The sequence below is a fragment of the Aythya fuligula genome, chromosome 3, assembly GCF_009819795.1.
Source record: "Aythya fuligula isolate bAytFul2 chromosome 3, bAytFul2.pri, whole genome shotgun sequence".
Taxonomy (NCBI): Eukaryota; Metazoa; Chordata; class Aves; order Anseriformes; family Anatidae; genus Aythya; species Aythya fuligula.
Genome location: NC_045561.1, coordinates 17,629,683 through 17,646,098, shown reverse-complemented (window position 1 = coordinate 17,646,098; position 16,416 = coordinate 17,629,683). Strand labels below are relative to the sequence as shown.

Genomic DNA, 16,416 nt, shown 5'->3' with positions numbered 1-16,416 from the left:
AACTCATGGCTTTTGGCTGCCTGCATCCAACCTTTTCTGACACGGAAGGTTGTTCTCAAACCCAAGTGATTACGTTGTTCAAGCTGGGCTCTTCTGGTATGGATGATGCCATCTACCAAACAAGCTCAAAACATTTCTTGTAGCAAGCTTCTGGCCCAACCGATTAGGCTGCTAAAACCAGTGTTAGCATGGAACTGATTTTAAAATTGACAGGGAATATGACAAGCTTATGGCTATTCAGCTACAATACATAGCAATGCCAAGGTTCCCAAATTAATAAGAAGCCAACAGTATTACAGATAAATGTATTTTAATTAGGATTAAATACTATCTCAGGGTATCTTGAAATTGCACTTGTACTGCACTAATCAACAGCCAGAGGCAATAAAAAAGTCTGAAAAAACGTAAAAGTTTAACATTGAGACATGACAGTAAGTGCTGCCATTTAAAGCAACAAACACCACTTCCAAGAACAGATATTCTTAGAGGAAAATGTCATAACAGTTTTGTATGGACAAAAATCTAAATTGAAGACTAGAAGAAATATATTAGTGCCTGCCTTTTTAAAAGTTTTTTTTTTTTTTTTTTTTTTACATTAAATACAGTTTTTCTTTAAAAGCAAGGTACTAAATTCATGGTTTATATACTGTATGTACACAAGAGCAGAACATTGTACAGTGTTTTTTGGATAAAGCAGCACTAACTAGCTATAAGCTGGTATGGTGTTGCAGAACCAAATGCAAGATGACAGATGAAGCACTCTAGGAGAAGTATCTCCATGGTTGGTGTGAGTATGATGGTTGGTGAAAGTATCATGTATGTACAAACTGATCATTCCAACAAATCCCCCAAACTCAACATCATTTGCTGTGAAACCGTACATGCTACAGCTAATCAATGGAAATCTCACTGCAAAAACTCATCTGACAGACCCAAAGTAACCAGTTCCTTTCAGTAACAAAGTGCATCACCCATGCAGAGAGCACTTCCACAAGTCATCACTGTAACACATGACCCCCTGGGTGCAAAGCTCCAAGGAGAGTGGATGTTTGCTGCATCCTCAAGTCAAGTAGCCACCTGCATTGTTCAGCTACACAAAATCTGAAATGCCCCAACTGAACCATACAAACCCTATGAAGCTGAGATTAAAGATACATTATTAAATATTTACGTGCATTCTGGCTTTCTGCAGTTACAGGTTAAAGCAGAAAGTTTGCGCCCAAGTACCACCAGTTCAGATTAAAAGGGACTGGCAGTGATTTCCATAATTAGTGCATGTTAATGCCTTCAAGTCAGTAAAGCAATTTTACTGTTCTTCAGATGCACAACATGCTTCTTTCTGGCTTTAGGAAAAAAAACAAAAAACAAAATAGACAAACCAGGAAGTTGTGCAGATTTTTTTTTTAAACCTACCCCCTTAAAAACCCAAACTTAGAAATTGTTTGTGCCCTGGATCAAGGTCAATTTCCTCCAAAAATGACTTTTTTTTCTAGGATTAGCAGCAGGGCAGAGATTAAGGTTCTACTTGTTACATATATTCTCAATTGTGTTTCAGTTTATGTCTTCAGAAGAGGTTACTTGCTGTACTTCCATGACGCTGTTCATCCTTGCCTAAACTACTACACTAGTTTAAGGAACTGAATGTTTCTTCTTTGATGAGGACAGAATTGAGACAACTTGTTTCTAAACTGCATCAACTTAAATTTTCAAGTTTTAATGGTGTAAAAATCTGACATTCGATTACAGTTAAGAGAAACTTGCTACACAGCAAACTGCATCCAAATCTACCAGCTATTGATGGGACCTTTAAATTAACTGTTAACAAGTTATTCAAAGCATACAGACCTGGAAACATCAGATCACTCGGCCAGTGAACCAGCAACTTCCTCCCCCCTTTTTACATGAGGCTTGAACAAATGCAGCTGATGTGACCTTAAGCACTGGATCCAATGATTTCCATTGGTTAACTCCAATACCCAAAATGGCTGGGGAGATCCTGTGTTAAGCCCAATGCAATATGCATTAGTGTCATGGAGCAGGAAGATCCCAGTGTCTGCTTGGGCAAGTTCACACAAACCATACAGATACAGACAGGATAAAACACAGACTCAAAAGGATCCATTATGCTTGAAGAAAATTCCAAATAAAATGACATCTTCTGCACAGCCCAGCCTCAAATACAGCCACACCTTTATCTAGTATAATAAACTCTGTAGTAAACTGTTTTTGACCGCCATAGAGAGTAGGAGTTGTCAAATTTAAGGAGATAAACTCCTCTCCCTGGGTACTGGTGGCTGCCAGCATACACTTCTTCGTGACAGTCTCGTCTGTACACAGGCACTATTTCATCTAGCTGAGGCTTGTTGGCATTCTTTTTGGCTTTTTCTTCACTGCTAGTATTTTCTGTAAGAAGAAAAAAAAAGCAACAGTGAATAAGGATAACTACTTTAGAAATGGGAGTCAGAGCTTTGCTTTGCAGCAGACAAGACACTACTTTGTTTAGAAATCTGATGGGCTGAAGTTCATACCAAGGCTGTGGCTAAAGCATTCAAAGGGAAGAGGAACAGCACACACAGGTTTGTGTGTTGTGCTCCTTCACTGGAAAAGCATCAATTAGTACCTCTTTCAGAAAATAACCATCAGTTTACCATTGCAATACTGCAATACCCCCAACTATTTTAACCTATCAGTGATCAAATGCAGCATCTGATGTTACTGTCAGAATTTTACTTTCAACTTAAAATTGCAGACAAGATGCCAGCTAGATAGAAGCCACGTGCTGTAGAGGCTGGGGAGCTAGGAAATGGTACAAGATAGTCAGTGGGGTTTTCCTGCATCACAAGTTCTGCAAGACTGGGATTTTATATAAATAAGCGTGCTTACCTTCCTCTTCATCCTCATCATCACTGGATTCACTGACATGCACGCTGACTGCAGTATTAGGGGAGTCTGTCCATTCAAAATACACCCCAAAGCCAATATCATAATTGTCTGTAGCAAACTCCCAAAAGAGGTAAGACCCCTCTTCGTGAGTTGGTACTCTAACTGTAACCACTTCTCCTCGGCCCACTGTGATCACAGAGTCTGCATCCTGACGGATTTTTTCTTTGAAGTCTTTTATCTGGGGTCGGGTCCACATTGATGGGGCAGCTATCACTGGAACAGAATCTAGACAGGGGAAAGATATCCCAGTTAAGCTTTTGCTTCAGTAACGTATGTGGCATGCTGAAGTCTGCTCTGGGTGCACTCGAAGAGCATCAGAGTTGCTTCTATTCAGACAGGGACTGCACTAGTATAGGTTTCTTACTGAGGTCCAAGCAGGTCTTGGAGACTACTGATTGTGGGTGAATGTAAAGAGGACAACACCCAGAAATACCAGTGAGGGAAGATCTGCTGGGAGGCTACTACTCCAGCTCTGCTTCCACAGCTTCCTAGAAGCAGCTGGAGGAAGGTGGGAGATGCAAGGGGACGGTGGCCTGAACTACACACAGAAGGAGGCTAAACCACAGAACGGGTAGCAGTAACAGAATAAGACGACTTTCTTTTAATCCCCAAGACTAAATAAATGCTCAGCTTTGATGTTTGAATACACTTTTGCACAGAACAGCTTTCTGCTAAAACTCATGCAATAAAACAGACTAAGTCAAGAGTGAAAGAAGATTCTGTATCCCATCCACTTTGCTGGAAATGCTTTTGCGGCTTACTCTGTCCTCCCCCAAAACATCCTCTGCCTGTGCAGTGTCCTCCCTTGAGAAAAACTAGACCCAGAAATCAAACCTAGATCTTGCATAGCTCAATGAAGCCAAGCAAAGAGCCACAGTAATCATACCTAAGACACCTAAATCCTAATGAAGGCTTTTGTGATTTATCTTTATTTAAGTGATCTAGCTAGTCCTACCTTTTGGTCCATTCTCCAATGCTTCTTCCAAAGCCTCTGGATCCAGCTCTTTTTCAGGGCTGTCTGCATGCGTACTGGCTTGCCCATTAACAGATGGGATATCCCCTTGGGCAGGTGTATTCACCTTTTGTGCAGTAGTCAGAGGTGTCCCTGCTGCTGCCACGACTGCCTCCTGCTGTTTTTGTAAGGCTGCCTAAAATGAAAGAAATTCAGTGAAGTAAAACAAAAACAAACAAAATGTCTCCCTTTTTCAGTAGAAGGTGTAAGTGCAGTCACAAAATTTCCTTTCCTCCCCCGGAGGAAGCCTGACATGAAACACCAGAAGCAGCACACATTAACCAGTGAGAATTACACATACGTAGTAGCAGGGGAAGTCCATGTCACTTAGTGATAGTCAAATATTAGATTCCAGATTTGAGCAGTCATACAGGTTCTGTCCAGGTTCACTACCAAAGCTCCATTTCAATGGAAATTGGTGAGGAACTTTTCACTGAAGTATTGTTTACAGCCTTTGTGAAATTAATTATATCAGAAGATCAACTAGAAGCAATCGCAACACAACAGTACTTTTGAACTGTTAAGTTCCAAGGTGACTGAGATAACAGGCATCCAAAAGGGAAGTACTCATCAAAAGTGCTATAGGCTACCTGAGTCTTCAGCAATATTTAAGCAGGATTAGATAATCTTGGCGCTGTTATTGCTTCTTTTTCATTTTTTCCTCTAGCAGAGTTATCCAAGTATTGATTTGAAAGATGAACTTCATTGCCTGACAGATGTATTATTTTGTAAGCTGCTACAAAGAAAAGACTGTTTTGCCCTGGATCTCAGTGGGCATTAGTCTTCTCTGCGTAGAAAACAGCCAGCCATAACTGTAAGGAAGAGTGCTGGCAAGGAAAGTTTTCTTCAAGGAAAATTGGCAGCATCTCCTCAGACACCTCAGTCTCAAGGGAGCAGTATCAATTACAGAAGGCATCGAGGACAAGGCTGATGAGACTGTAGCTTTCGCTTACCATTATGACACCAAAGCATTGGTACCAAGGTGGCATTAAGCCTGAAGAGCAACTATAAAAGGGCAGAAAGCCTCTGACTTCCCTGTACCGCTTCAGTTCTTTTCCTTCCTTGAGCAGCTCTTAGCTGAGAGCATTGGACTCTTCAAAATACAAATGTCTTCGCAGGAAATTAGTCACTGAATTTTACCTTCAGCTCAAGAATAGCAGACCTCAGCCTGGCAGATACAGGTTATTTAAGATGCAGATCCTGCCCATCGAGGTCAGACATGCTGGAGTCTAAAGTCTGTTTTACATCTGCTTAAGACACTTACCCTGAACTTTTAAAATAAGCTTCAGAGAACACAGCACGTTTTCCAGAGATGCAACATCTAAACAGAAGAGTAGCCTTTGAAGCCCACGCACAAAACCTTTGCACAGAAGCAAGGTTTTACTCCCACCCACTGCTACCAGAAACATGAAGGTCTCCTTCCACCCAGACCACAAGCAGGCTACTGCAGGCAACCAAACAACTTACTAGACACTTCTGTCAGACAAGATGCCAGAGGAGAGAGAAGTCAGTACTGCTATAAGTTGACAGAAAGGAACAGTCTCAAACCCAGTAGGGATGTGACTGTACTACACGCACATTCGACTAGAAACATTGCCAACCAAAGCCTGATGTTCTGCAGATCCTCAGATGTGATACACACATCAAGAAGCACCTGAACAGGGTTGTTTGTACTCACTGCACTGGTACATACCCCCATATAATTGGGCGTGAAATAGATGCTGCAGCAAAGCACTTAACATTTTGTTTCCAGGAACTGTAGCAAAGTGGTTAATAAATGCTGCTTAGAATTTTCTTAACTAATGGCTGCTTCAGAAAACTACTTGAAAAGACAAAGAGGCTTTGGTGTTTGGAGCTGAAGCAGCGTTAGTCACTAGAACACTCTTTCTCTCTCCTCCTTCTAGCAATTAGCTTTTCAAGGAGATAAAAGTAGGCAAGTTAATGTCTCCCAAAGAGATTATAACACAAAATCCAAGTTTCTCAGCTGGTCTGTCATACCTGTTGCTGTGCAAGCTGGACTTGATACAACTGCTGCATGTATTGTTGATAATGCTGTTCCTGAAGCTGTCGAATTAGGATCTGCTGCTGCTCATAGTTGCCCGGATACTGCTGGGCTGCGTACTGCTGGAACTGCATGGCAGTCTGCGAGTTCAGTGCTGCCATGATCTGTTGCCTACATTAGAGGGAAGAGAGCATTACGAACAGCTGAGGTCATTGGGAAATTCCTGTACTTAGGTTATTTAAGTGACAGTTAATTCTGCAAAATAAATAATAAATAAATAAACAAAACAAATTACATAATACAGCAGAGCCCAGAGGTATATGCAAACCTGAGTTTTGTCTAAAAATATGCTGAGAATATAAGACTGTGCAACAGCTTCTACCTAATATTTTGACATCATGTGTTAAAAAAAAAATCAAGAGCTCTCAGGAAATTCTCTATCTATAGTCCAATAAAGAAGTAGTGCTAGAAAAACATGTTACTAAATCTCTCAAACAACCAAGGGCAAAAAAATTCCACAATTCATTCCTCCAGAAAACATGCAGAAACCATCCTAGCAGCCCTTCTACAAACAGTAATAAGAACAGGCCCACTGTGGTACTGCATGTCAGTATTTTTTGTTAAATCTAAAAACACTTCATATTACCACATTAATTTCCCAAGACACAGTGCAACCATATGAAGAACACGACTGACTGTGGCCTAATTCACAAACAGAAAAAAGCTGCCAAATAGGACATCTGCATCTCCAGCAGACTGAACTGCTGAAACTTCAGGAGAAACACATGGGTTCATCAAGCACAGGCTCAGTTTTCCTCCCCTCTCCAAAAGAGGAACAGAAGTTGTATAGTAGGACCCAGGGTTCATTTTTTCCTCATGTGTAACATTCAATGACCAGCTATTGATACTTCAGAGGGAGATAAAAGAATCATGCAAATGTAACAGTTCTTTCATTCCTATCCTTCTTTCTCCCCCTCCTCTAACACATTTCATGAGGTGCATGCAGTCCTTGAACACATAAATCTCCAGAGATTCTCTTCAAACAAGATCTCTCTGGCAATTTTAGATGAGAAGGCTGCATACAATAACATGGTGGGATAGTTATTCTCTGCAAACTGTACCCCTCTTAACTAAGAACTGCAAGTGTCACTGCTAGACTACAGTGCTCTGGAACTTCAGGTATTTAACGCTAGCATAACTATTTAAATGGTTAGATAAAATTGTCTCAAGTTCAAGACAGTTATTTTCTTTCAAGTATCATTTCTTTCAGCTACTCACTTTTGTTGTTCCATCCGAAGCCGTTCCTCCTCTATTCTCCTCCTCTCTTCTTCTTCTCTTCTCAGTCTCTCTTCTTCCTCTCGCCTACGTTTTTCTTCTTCTTTTTGTAAACGCTCACGCTCCTCTTCTTCACGGCGCCTTCGTTCTTCTTCTTCTCTCCTGCAACATCCACCCAATAAGATATTTCAGTATTTCTACAACCCTACGACAAGCTATTTTCAGCATGCTGTAACCTGCCTTTTGCCTACCCCCAGAAAAGCTTTTCATTTGGCATCATTGCCCACTTCAACTTGACTGGAGAAATGTCTTATTGCTCACCAGAAGAAAACCTTACTGTTTGGTCTTACTGCACTACGCAGTATGACAAGCATAAACTGTGTATTTTAATTCGATATCCACTCTAACAGCAGAGAACTGGAGAAAAAGTATCCGGAAGCCTTGAACACTTCTTCCAAGTTGTAATATATGTTCAATAATCACACTGATACTACTGTTTAATAATCACATGAATTGATTAGTACAGGATATAGTACTAGCATATATAGTATATATACTATAAGAAAATAAAAATATAGAAAAATAAAAAAATACTATATATAAAAAAATAAAAAAATACTATATATACACTATACTATATATAGTATATATATAGCATATATACTATGTAACCTAGTATATATGCTATATATATACTATATATAGCACATAAGTTGTTGTAACTTGTATACTATATAATATATATACACACTATATATAGTATAGTATATATATAATTTATACTCTATATATAATTTATATACTACTATATATATACACTATATATATAAAGTACTATAGTACAGGAAAAGAACTTTATCAAGTTGCTAACCCATACTAAAAGAGCTTTGAACATCTAAAAGTTTCATTTCCTATATGTTTAATATACTGACGTATCAGGGCAGACATTTTGTGCGTATTTCTTAAAAATATCACAGTATCACCACATTTTAAAAATAATCTTATGTTCTAGTTATATTCACCTGAGAATAAATCATTCATTGCTGGCAACATACAAAGACTTAGAGAGCAATTGGTTACCACAGACACCCGAACTTCAAGCATTTCTCTTCCCAAAGTGATTTCAGCCTAAGCCAGATGCAGCAGTGTCCATAAGTCAAGAATTATATACTCAACATACTTCCCAGCACCACAGGATTGAAACATTACCTTTTCTTTTCTTGTTCTTCTTTTTCTATCTTGTGTGAAGTAACATATGTTGAGAACAAGTGGCAGCACCTATTTAGGAGCTTAACAAATTCTGTCATAGCTTCTTGTTTTGACATGTTTCCAAGGGCAGCCCATTCCTTCCTGGGGGGTAAAAGAAGGAGAGAGAGAAGCTGAACAGAAGGCTCAACTCTTTGCAAGTCAGCAGTGAACTCAGAAAACGAAGAACAGTTGGGAGACCAAGAACCAAACTTCAGCATGTGGCATTTCAGAGAATCAACAACTTTTTCCTCAAAACAGATCTTAAACCTGTAGATTTCAGGTGAAGAGAGCACTGAACAACCACTTCAAACAGACATAGCCGAGTGCTTATATGAAATCTAATACACACCATCAGCTAACCCTACGTAGAATTCTCAAGTGTCCAAAAACTTCCAAGACTGGCAGATGAATCTTTTATTTTTACCCTTCTTCCACTCTAGCTTGTGGAAAAAATGCATACACTTTCCCAGATGAGCAAACACAGTAACACCCATTGATTGAAGCGCTCAACCTAATTGAATGCAACAGCTTGCTTCTTCCTAAAGAATGACTCCATCTATTTGAGCAAAAACAGTGCACTGGGTCCAGCTCTGAGAAGCAAAGTACAACACAGGACTGCCTCTTCTCCACCAGAAATAGCATCAAACAACAAGAAAACTGTAGGCAGAGACTGCCCTGACCTCATCAAAATTTACACAGAGGCTGAATGCAACAGGTATCTAATTTCAGAAGTTATCCTTACTATTAACAAGAAAGTTATGGTAAATGGTGTTACCACTGGCAAAAGACTTGGCCTGTTGCAGCTCTGGTATCAAATTTGGAGGAAGGAACTTGGGCCTACGTGTTAATGCAGAGCTGAGCCTTTAAACTGCTATGAGACATTGGACCGTCAGCACAAGAGCTTCTCCCAGTGTGGCTTAAAAAAACCTCAGTAATTGCCTGATAACTCCTTTACTAAACAGTGACTCATTTCTAAGACGTATTTGAAAAGGCTGCGCTCACATTCCACTACCATACACCCATACTGAGGCAACCCACATACTTTTCTTATTGTTGAAATTAGGTGGCCTTTACTTCAGATAGGAAAAGCAGAGTTACGATCAAGGAAGGGAACAGGCCTTTTACCTCCTATCATTCCCCAGCACATCAAAGAATCCAACTTCAGGGCAAGTGTCAGGGTTGTAAGGTCCCAGCAGAACCTGCTTGTGCAGCGCCACCAGTTTGAGCTTTTCTTCATATGTTGGATGAAAGGCTTTGCCATCTTTTTCTGTAGAGGAAGAGAAAGTTTCACTGTTGTGATTAATTCGTTCAGCATAGGACAGCAGAGAGTGTTTCGTATAAACAATCACAACCTCTTCTCTAAGAAAAGGAAATGAAGACAAGTCATTAAAGGTTTGACAACTGCAGTCAATTCTAGCTAGTGAGTTATCACAAATATTTATGTTAATTGATGACCGTCATACCATATGGACCTATATTGCCAAAATACTTAAAAAGCTTAACTTGATTTCAAACGTGTCTACCAAGTGTACTGTAATGTGGATAGGAGGGATTTTCTACAGAAAGATGTGGGGTTAACTTTATAAATAGCTCTTCTTCCATACTCTTCACATCAGTGAATGCAGAACAAGCAAGGTTAAAGGCAAGAAAGGCTGCAGAGAGAAACATTATAACTAAAGGAAAGTTTTCCTCGAGGCAATTTGATTGCTGCACTTTGCCCAGGCAGCTGGAATAACTCCTCACAATGAGAATCCTTAGAGATACCTTGATCAGCATCAGTGCGTATAGAGAGCTCTGGCCATGAGATAGAGGCAGCATAAACCAGAACAGTGTCACAATTCCAGGGGCTCCACACCAACACCTTCTAAAGCACACCCGGTTAGCTCCCATCACGTCATTTACTGGTGAGAAGAAGTTGCATTGATTTAAAATGATAGTTGAATGAGTCAGCTAGGACTTGCCTCAGCCCATTTAACAAGCTGCCAAACAAGCCTAAGAGACAGACACCACTATATGCAATTACTGGGTAAAAAAAAAAAAAAAAAAAAAAAAGGACCCTTTTCTTGATCAGGAAACCCAAAGAAATACGCATCACCTCTTTTGGGAAGGACTGAAATGAGGAAGCTGTTATCGGAGGTAAACAACAGCAGTAGTCACGTGAAACACCTAACTGCTCTGCGCTCGGTCAGGAATCACAGCACGGCTGCCACTAATTTCCAGCTCTCCTTTACCATAAAGGTCACTTCGGATCAAGCTGCCCAGAGCTAAGCAGCCCAATTCATTCTCAGACAACATTCAAGCTGACACACTGAGAAACCGCTCAGCTGATGATTGTAAACAGAATCATTAAGGGGAAAAGAAAAATCCCAGAAGAGGAGGGAAAACCCCTCCCCTGGGGCTTGCTGAAAACACTGCCATCAGTCAGTATTTCTGAAAACTGAGAATGAGAGACAACCCCAGAGGAAAAGTGTTTGCATATCACAGCAAGATTAGTACGTTACTGGATTTATTCAGCTAAAACATCACACAGAACAACTGTGCACGTACCACTAGTTTTTAAGCCTGAATCAAGTTAGGAAGGTAGACATCTAGTCACTTCTTATCCATTCCTAGGGGCTCACTTCACTCTTACAGAATCTAAAATTACTCACTTTTTTCCCAGCATCACAGAATCTTTCAGCAAGTATCTATTCCAGCATCAAAAACCAGAAGGCTTTGTGCACAGAAGTGTCTATTCCTGAAAATACATCCCCCCCAATCCCATCAGGTAAAGAGTGACCCAGACTCTACCCGGTGGTATCCAGTGAAAGGGCAAGAGGCAGCAAACAAATTGAAATACTGGAAATTCAGCTTCAGTATAAGAGGTGGCTTTTTTCCCCTCTTTGCTGGTACAGTGGTCAACCACAGGCACAAATTGCTTGTAGAGGATGCAGAGCCTCCATTCTTGGAGATGTTCAAAATGCAGATGGACACAGCCCTGAGAAGGCTGCTCTGAAGGCTGGATTTGACAAGTCCTGGAGGTCCCTTCCCACCCCAGCAAGCCTGTAATCCTTAAAAGATGCCAACTACCACTTCCTACAACTCCACCCGAGGTTACAGCACTTTCTGCAACGAAGCCAGCAGAGGTAAGCTCTCTCCCTGCTCTCAGGTCTTACCACCCAGACACCCAAGGAGCCCGTTGGCTTTTCCTCAGTTCCAAGCACTTTGCACTTCCATTAACCTTGATAAACAGCAGGCGCTTGGCAATCACTCTTAACATCCCAGGGCTACATGCTTAAAACGAAGTCCGTTCACAAAGGGTCCTGAAGTGAAGCTTTTGCTAGGCTTCTGTGAGAGGCACACCTCTCAAGGGGTCGCTGCAGCACCACTTACCTTGCACAACCTGTACCTATATACAGGTCTGCCAGAAACACTGCTGTTCACCCTGCCTAAGCCAGCTGACACAAGTATTTGTATTCACTTCTGAACAGGGTTAAAGCAGAAAAAGAGATTTCTTTTGGCAGTATAGCACAGCACACCTGCTTTTGCACAGAACTGAGAAGTCAGACCTTCAGGCCTAACAAGGCCTAACAGGGAAGGCAAAAATCTGCATTTACAAAGAACGGGGACCCAAGGGAAGAAGAACAAATGAGCTAAGAGATAAAAACAGACCAAAAAAATCAGAGGCAGGCTTTCAGCAACCTGTAGATAATCCATATCAGAAGCAAACTCTCAAAGTATTTGGAGCCAGTCAAGAGAGTGAAGTCGTACACCAGCCATTTTTCAGCTGAACCCTTCAGCAGAAACCACGCAGTTTCCCCAAAAGATTTACCCCAGTTACCCCAAAGACTTAGAAGTGCTGCAGGTTGACCTGAACCAGAGGAGCTGAAGCCATCTGCAGAGTTAAATGTGCCAAAGAAGAGCCTTAGCAAGCGAAGATAAGCAGAAGTGCTGAATTCATTCAAGTATCCGTGACTGTATCATTCCAGTAGGTATTACCCATGGATATGGTACAGGAAACTTGGGAATATCAAACAGCTGCAAGGGACACGGCAAGAAATCTGGATGATATGCACAGGAATAGCAGGGGGAGACCAGAGGGGACAGACACACTCAACTGAATATTCCTGAAGAACTGAACATGGAGAGCTGAGGACGTTCCTTACCATACAGGTAGTTGGCAGGGACTTGAACACCACTGTCTGTATTTGCATACACCAAAAGATTAAGTCATCCCAATAACTACTAATTAAAAACAAATAATGCAGATTTACGTTGCTATATAGCACTGTACTGCTGGCCTGAACCAGTAAAAACCATAAATAAATAAATAATAAACGAATAAAACCACAAATTCAGGCTCCAGGGAGGTTAACAAATACGCTTCAGAGAACACTGCATCATGCCGTGTACTTTCTAACTTCAGATTTTTTCTCCCTGTAAGGAACACTGCACAATCTGCTGCAGCTTCCACTCCAGCTCATCCACTGCACTCACCCTAAGTGCTCAATTCCCACAGAACGGCACTCAGTCCCAGGCAAACAAGGAAACAGTCTGCAGTGTGATTTGTCACCTCCTAGCTTTTAAAAGCCAGTGTCACATATGTTAATGCTATTCGTTTGCAGCGCTTTAATGAGCACTAAAACCAAGAAACAGGAGAACTGCTTACTGCGGTCTGCAGGCAGTGATTCCACCTCTTATGCTCCTAATTCTTTTTTTTCCCTGAAGATGTTCTGCATCAACAGGAGAGTTACCAATCAATCCTTCCTATTAAATCTGATCAAAGCTTAACGTTATGAAAAATGTAGATATATTATAGTTTTTTGTTTTTTTTTTTTTTTTTAAGGCAATAATCTACTTAACTAACAAACTACAATCATGCCATCAAATTAGCACACTGAAAATGAGGTCAAAATTCATTTTGAATGCTGTATTGCTGAGTTGAAGATGCATTCCTGTTAGGATGAGAGGAAATAACTTGGAGCAGTCAATGAAGTTAAGGTACTTAGGGTACCAGGAGAGCTTTTAGACTGCAGGGTGATACGGTTGGTACAGTCTGCCCAGATATGCAGCACTGCAAATCACTACAGACAACGCATGCACACTTCAGGGACTGGCACATATTGAAGGTTGAGTAAAAAGCTATTTCACAACCACATGATACAGAAAATTGTAAAGCCAGGTTCTGGAGGAGATTTGCTGGCAGAGCGGTGCGAGCTACCCCCTCCTACAGCAGGGGGCAGCTGACACCTTGAGCAGATCACCCGCACTGACAGCTCCCAGTTGCACAAGCAAAAGCAGCTGTCAGACACTCCTCTGTCTTTATCAGGCAGACTGAAGTAGCTTTCGAGGCTCTTTAGTATCCTAGACTATTTTCAGTTGTGTTCTTCCCTGCGTTTACACGCACTCCCACCCTATCTTGGCTCTGAGCGATTCTGCAACGTGCCACCACAGACGAGCGCTAGCAGCCATTGTAATACCTAACTCTGAAGGGTTTTGATCTAAATCAGCTTTCTAGGAAGAGAGCGCATTATAAGTTACAACCAGAGAACTCACTCTACACGCTGAAGCAGAAAAGGAGGTGCTTAACTGGTGATCACCGCTACCTTTTGACATCCAGCAACTTCTTTGGTATCCCCCTGCTCAACTCCCCCACCCCACCAGCTGCAGCTAACCCAGATCCCTGCCTCCCTGCGGGCTGCCTCTAGCTGCTAGCTTGCCCCACAGTAGCAGTACATGTAAGACAGCTTCCGTATCATAAACTGAAGCACTGGTACCAAACAGCTTTAGGATGGATCCAGTTTGTCAAAGATTTCCCCACCACCACCTCCGTATCAATACAGAGCAGCAGAGCCATCAGAGAACAGCATTCAGAGTCCATCCCTGTCCACACACGCCAGCCTTCAGATCCCCAACGCCTTCCTTCCCAAGGGAAAGGAGGAATCTGCGTTTGCCCCTCAGCATCTACAGGGCTGCCCACTCCCACTGTTGCTTTGACAGCAGATAAAATAGTTTGGAAACAAGGCCAATTACTTTCAGAGCCACACAGATACCGAACGAGCTAGCAGAATTGGTAATCTGAGTATTACAAGCTCCTGTAGCTCATCATCATTGCACTTATAAATAAAAACCTTTGTGTTACACCGGTTTCAGCAAAAATAATAAATAAATTGCATGAAGATAGAGGCAATGACTTCACATGACTTATTCTAGCCATAAGGCCAGAGGAGCACGGCCTTCGTTTGGAAAGTCTGACAGCTTCATAGAGGGTGGGAAGTTCTCTTACGATCACAATTGTGTGTTGCGAGAAATTGCGGAAGGCCGAAGAGCAGCAATAAACTGCGGCTGAGCTTTTACCAAGAGGAAGGCAGCAACGAAACGGAGACAAAATGAATGCAGCACAGTGCCCTGTAACCTGGAAACAAGATTTCTAGCTATTCACAAGGAGTGAAGCGCGAAGGCTGAGCATTAAAGATGAGCTGTAACAGAGCCCGAGCACAGCGTGGAGTTTCTATACTATCGATATCGGTTTCGGCAGAACATTAACCCAAAACGAAACCGCAGCTGCCGGGGATGAGCAATCTGCTGCTGCGGAGCCACATTTCAGCACCAGGCTTTACGCACAAGCGATTTCTAAGCAGCCAACCCGTGCCAGCAGGCAGCGAGCGCGGTGCCCCCACCCGCCCCTACCCCGGCGCCTACCCTTGAAGAAGCGCAGCGCCAGCCCGTACAGCTCCTCCAGCGCGAAGCCCCAGCGCCGCTCCGGGCTCAGCGCCGCCTCCTCCCCGCCGGCCTCCGCGCAGCCGGGCCCCGCTGCCGCCCGGCTCCTCCCCGCGCCCGGCTCGCCCGGCCCCGGCCTGGCTTGGCAGGGCGGCGGCGCCTCGCTGTTGGGGCTGAGCGTCAGCCCGTCCACCGACACCTCCAGCCGGCCCGAGCCCAGCGCCGCCGCCATCCTCGGGCTGCGCTCCGGCGGCCACGTCCCGACTTCCCGTCCCCTCCGACCCGGATCTTCCGGGCCCGCCCGCCCGAAATGGCCGCCCCCCCGCGGCACCTGAGGGGAGGGAAGGAAGGAGGAGGGCAGGGGGTTGGCGGCGTGGCCGCCCGCCGGGTGAAGGGGGTGTGTGAAGGCGTCCCCATAACGTCTTCTGAGGGCCCTGGAAGGAGGAGGAAGCATCAAGTTGTGTTAAATTGAATTCCCAGTTGGTATTTCTTGAAGGAGTGAATGCCAAACAGAGCACTTCATTGGAAACCTGTGTGGAGAAAGGCAGAATTTACCTCAGATGATTAATACAAACTTCAGTAGATATTCTACAACCAGTAAAATTCAGTAGATACTTTACCACCAACCAGAAATCCTTTGTAGCATGTTCAATAGCTTTTGTTTTCCTTTTGGTCGAGGATCACAAACACAACACCCTATTCTTTGCTTTATCCTAAAATCACAGAACAAGGCTGTATCACCCCCCTCTAACAATTTTTGCTTTCCAGGGCATGCAGTTCCCTGGACTGCTGCTACCTTGTGTACCAGGCTGCCAGCAGCACGGATAATTTTATCTCCTCGTGCCTGCACCCTGCTTTACAAAGTCTGCCATTTCAGTATCGGCTTCCCTTTAAGATGTGTTAGTTCATCTACAAAATCACTTGTATTAAAATACCTGTTTTCAAAGTTTCGGTCTAACACATTTCCTGCTTGGTTTGCAGAGTTTGTACTTCATAAATATTTTATTTTGCATTAATTTTACAGTTCAATCCACAGTGAGATTAATCTTAAAATTTCTGCTTTAAGAAGCTTTGAGTTCCTTATCCTAAATGCATCGTTCAAGTAAAAGAAACAGACGTCCTTAATGATCCCTATAGGGGTTTGCTACGTTTAACCCAAATGGAAGGAAATATTTATTTCATTTTATATACTAGCAAAACCAGAGGTGTTTCTGCTTCATGGTAGGAGCTGCTTGAA

At 42.6% G+C, this 16,416-nt stretch overlaps 1 protein-coding gene across 1 annotated transcript; it reads right to left on the bottom strand.

The window, feature by feature from the left end:
- Positions 1-293: 293 nt before the first annotated feature.
- On the bottom strand, positions 294-15,448 carry ACBD3 (acyl-CoA binding domain containing 3). The gene is made up of 8 exons (XM_032185081.1): positions 15,162-15,448; positions 9,606-9,747; positions 8,442-8,582; positions 7,236-7,394; positions 5,954-6,128; positions 3,899-4,091; positions 2,884-3,168; positions 294-2,403 (listed from the first exon to the last, which is right to left on the bottom strand). Exons 1-8 carry the CDS (start codon positions 15,409-15,411, stop codon positions 2,192-2,194), a joined length of 1,557 nt encoding a protein of 518 aa, XP_032040972.1. The 5' UTR covers positions 15,412-15,448; the 3' UTR covers positions 294-2,191.
- Positions 15,449-16,416: the final 968 nt, after the last annotated feature.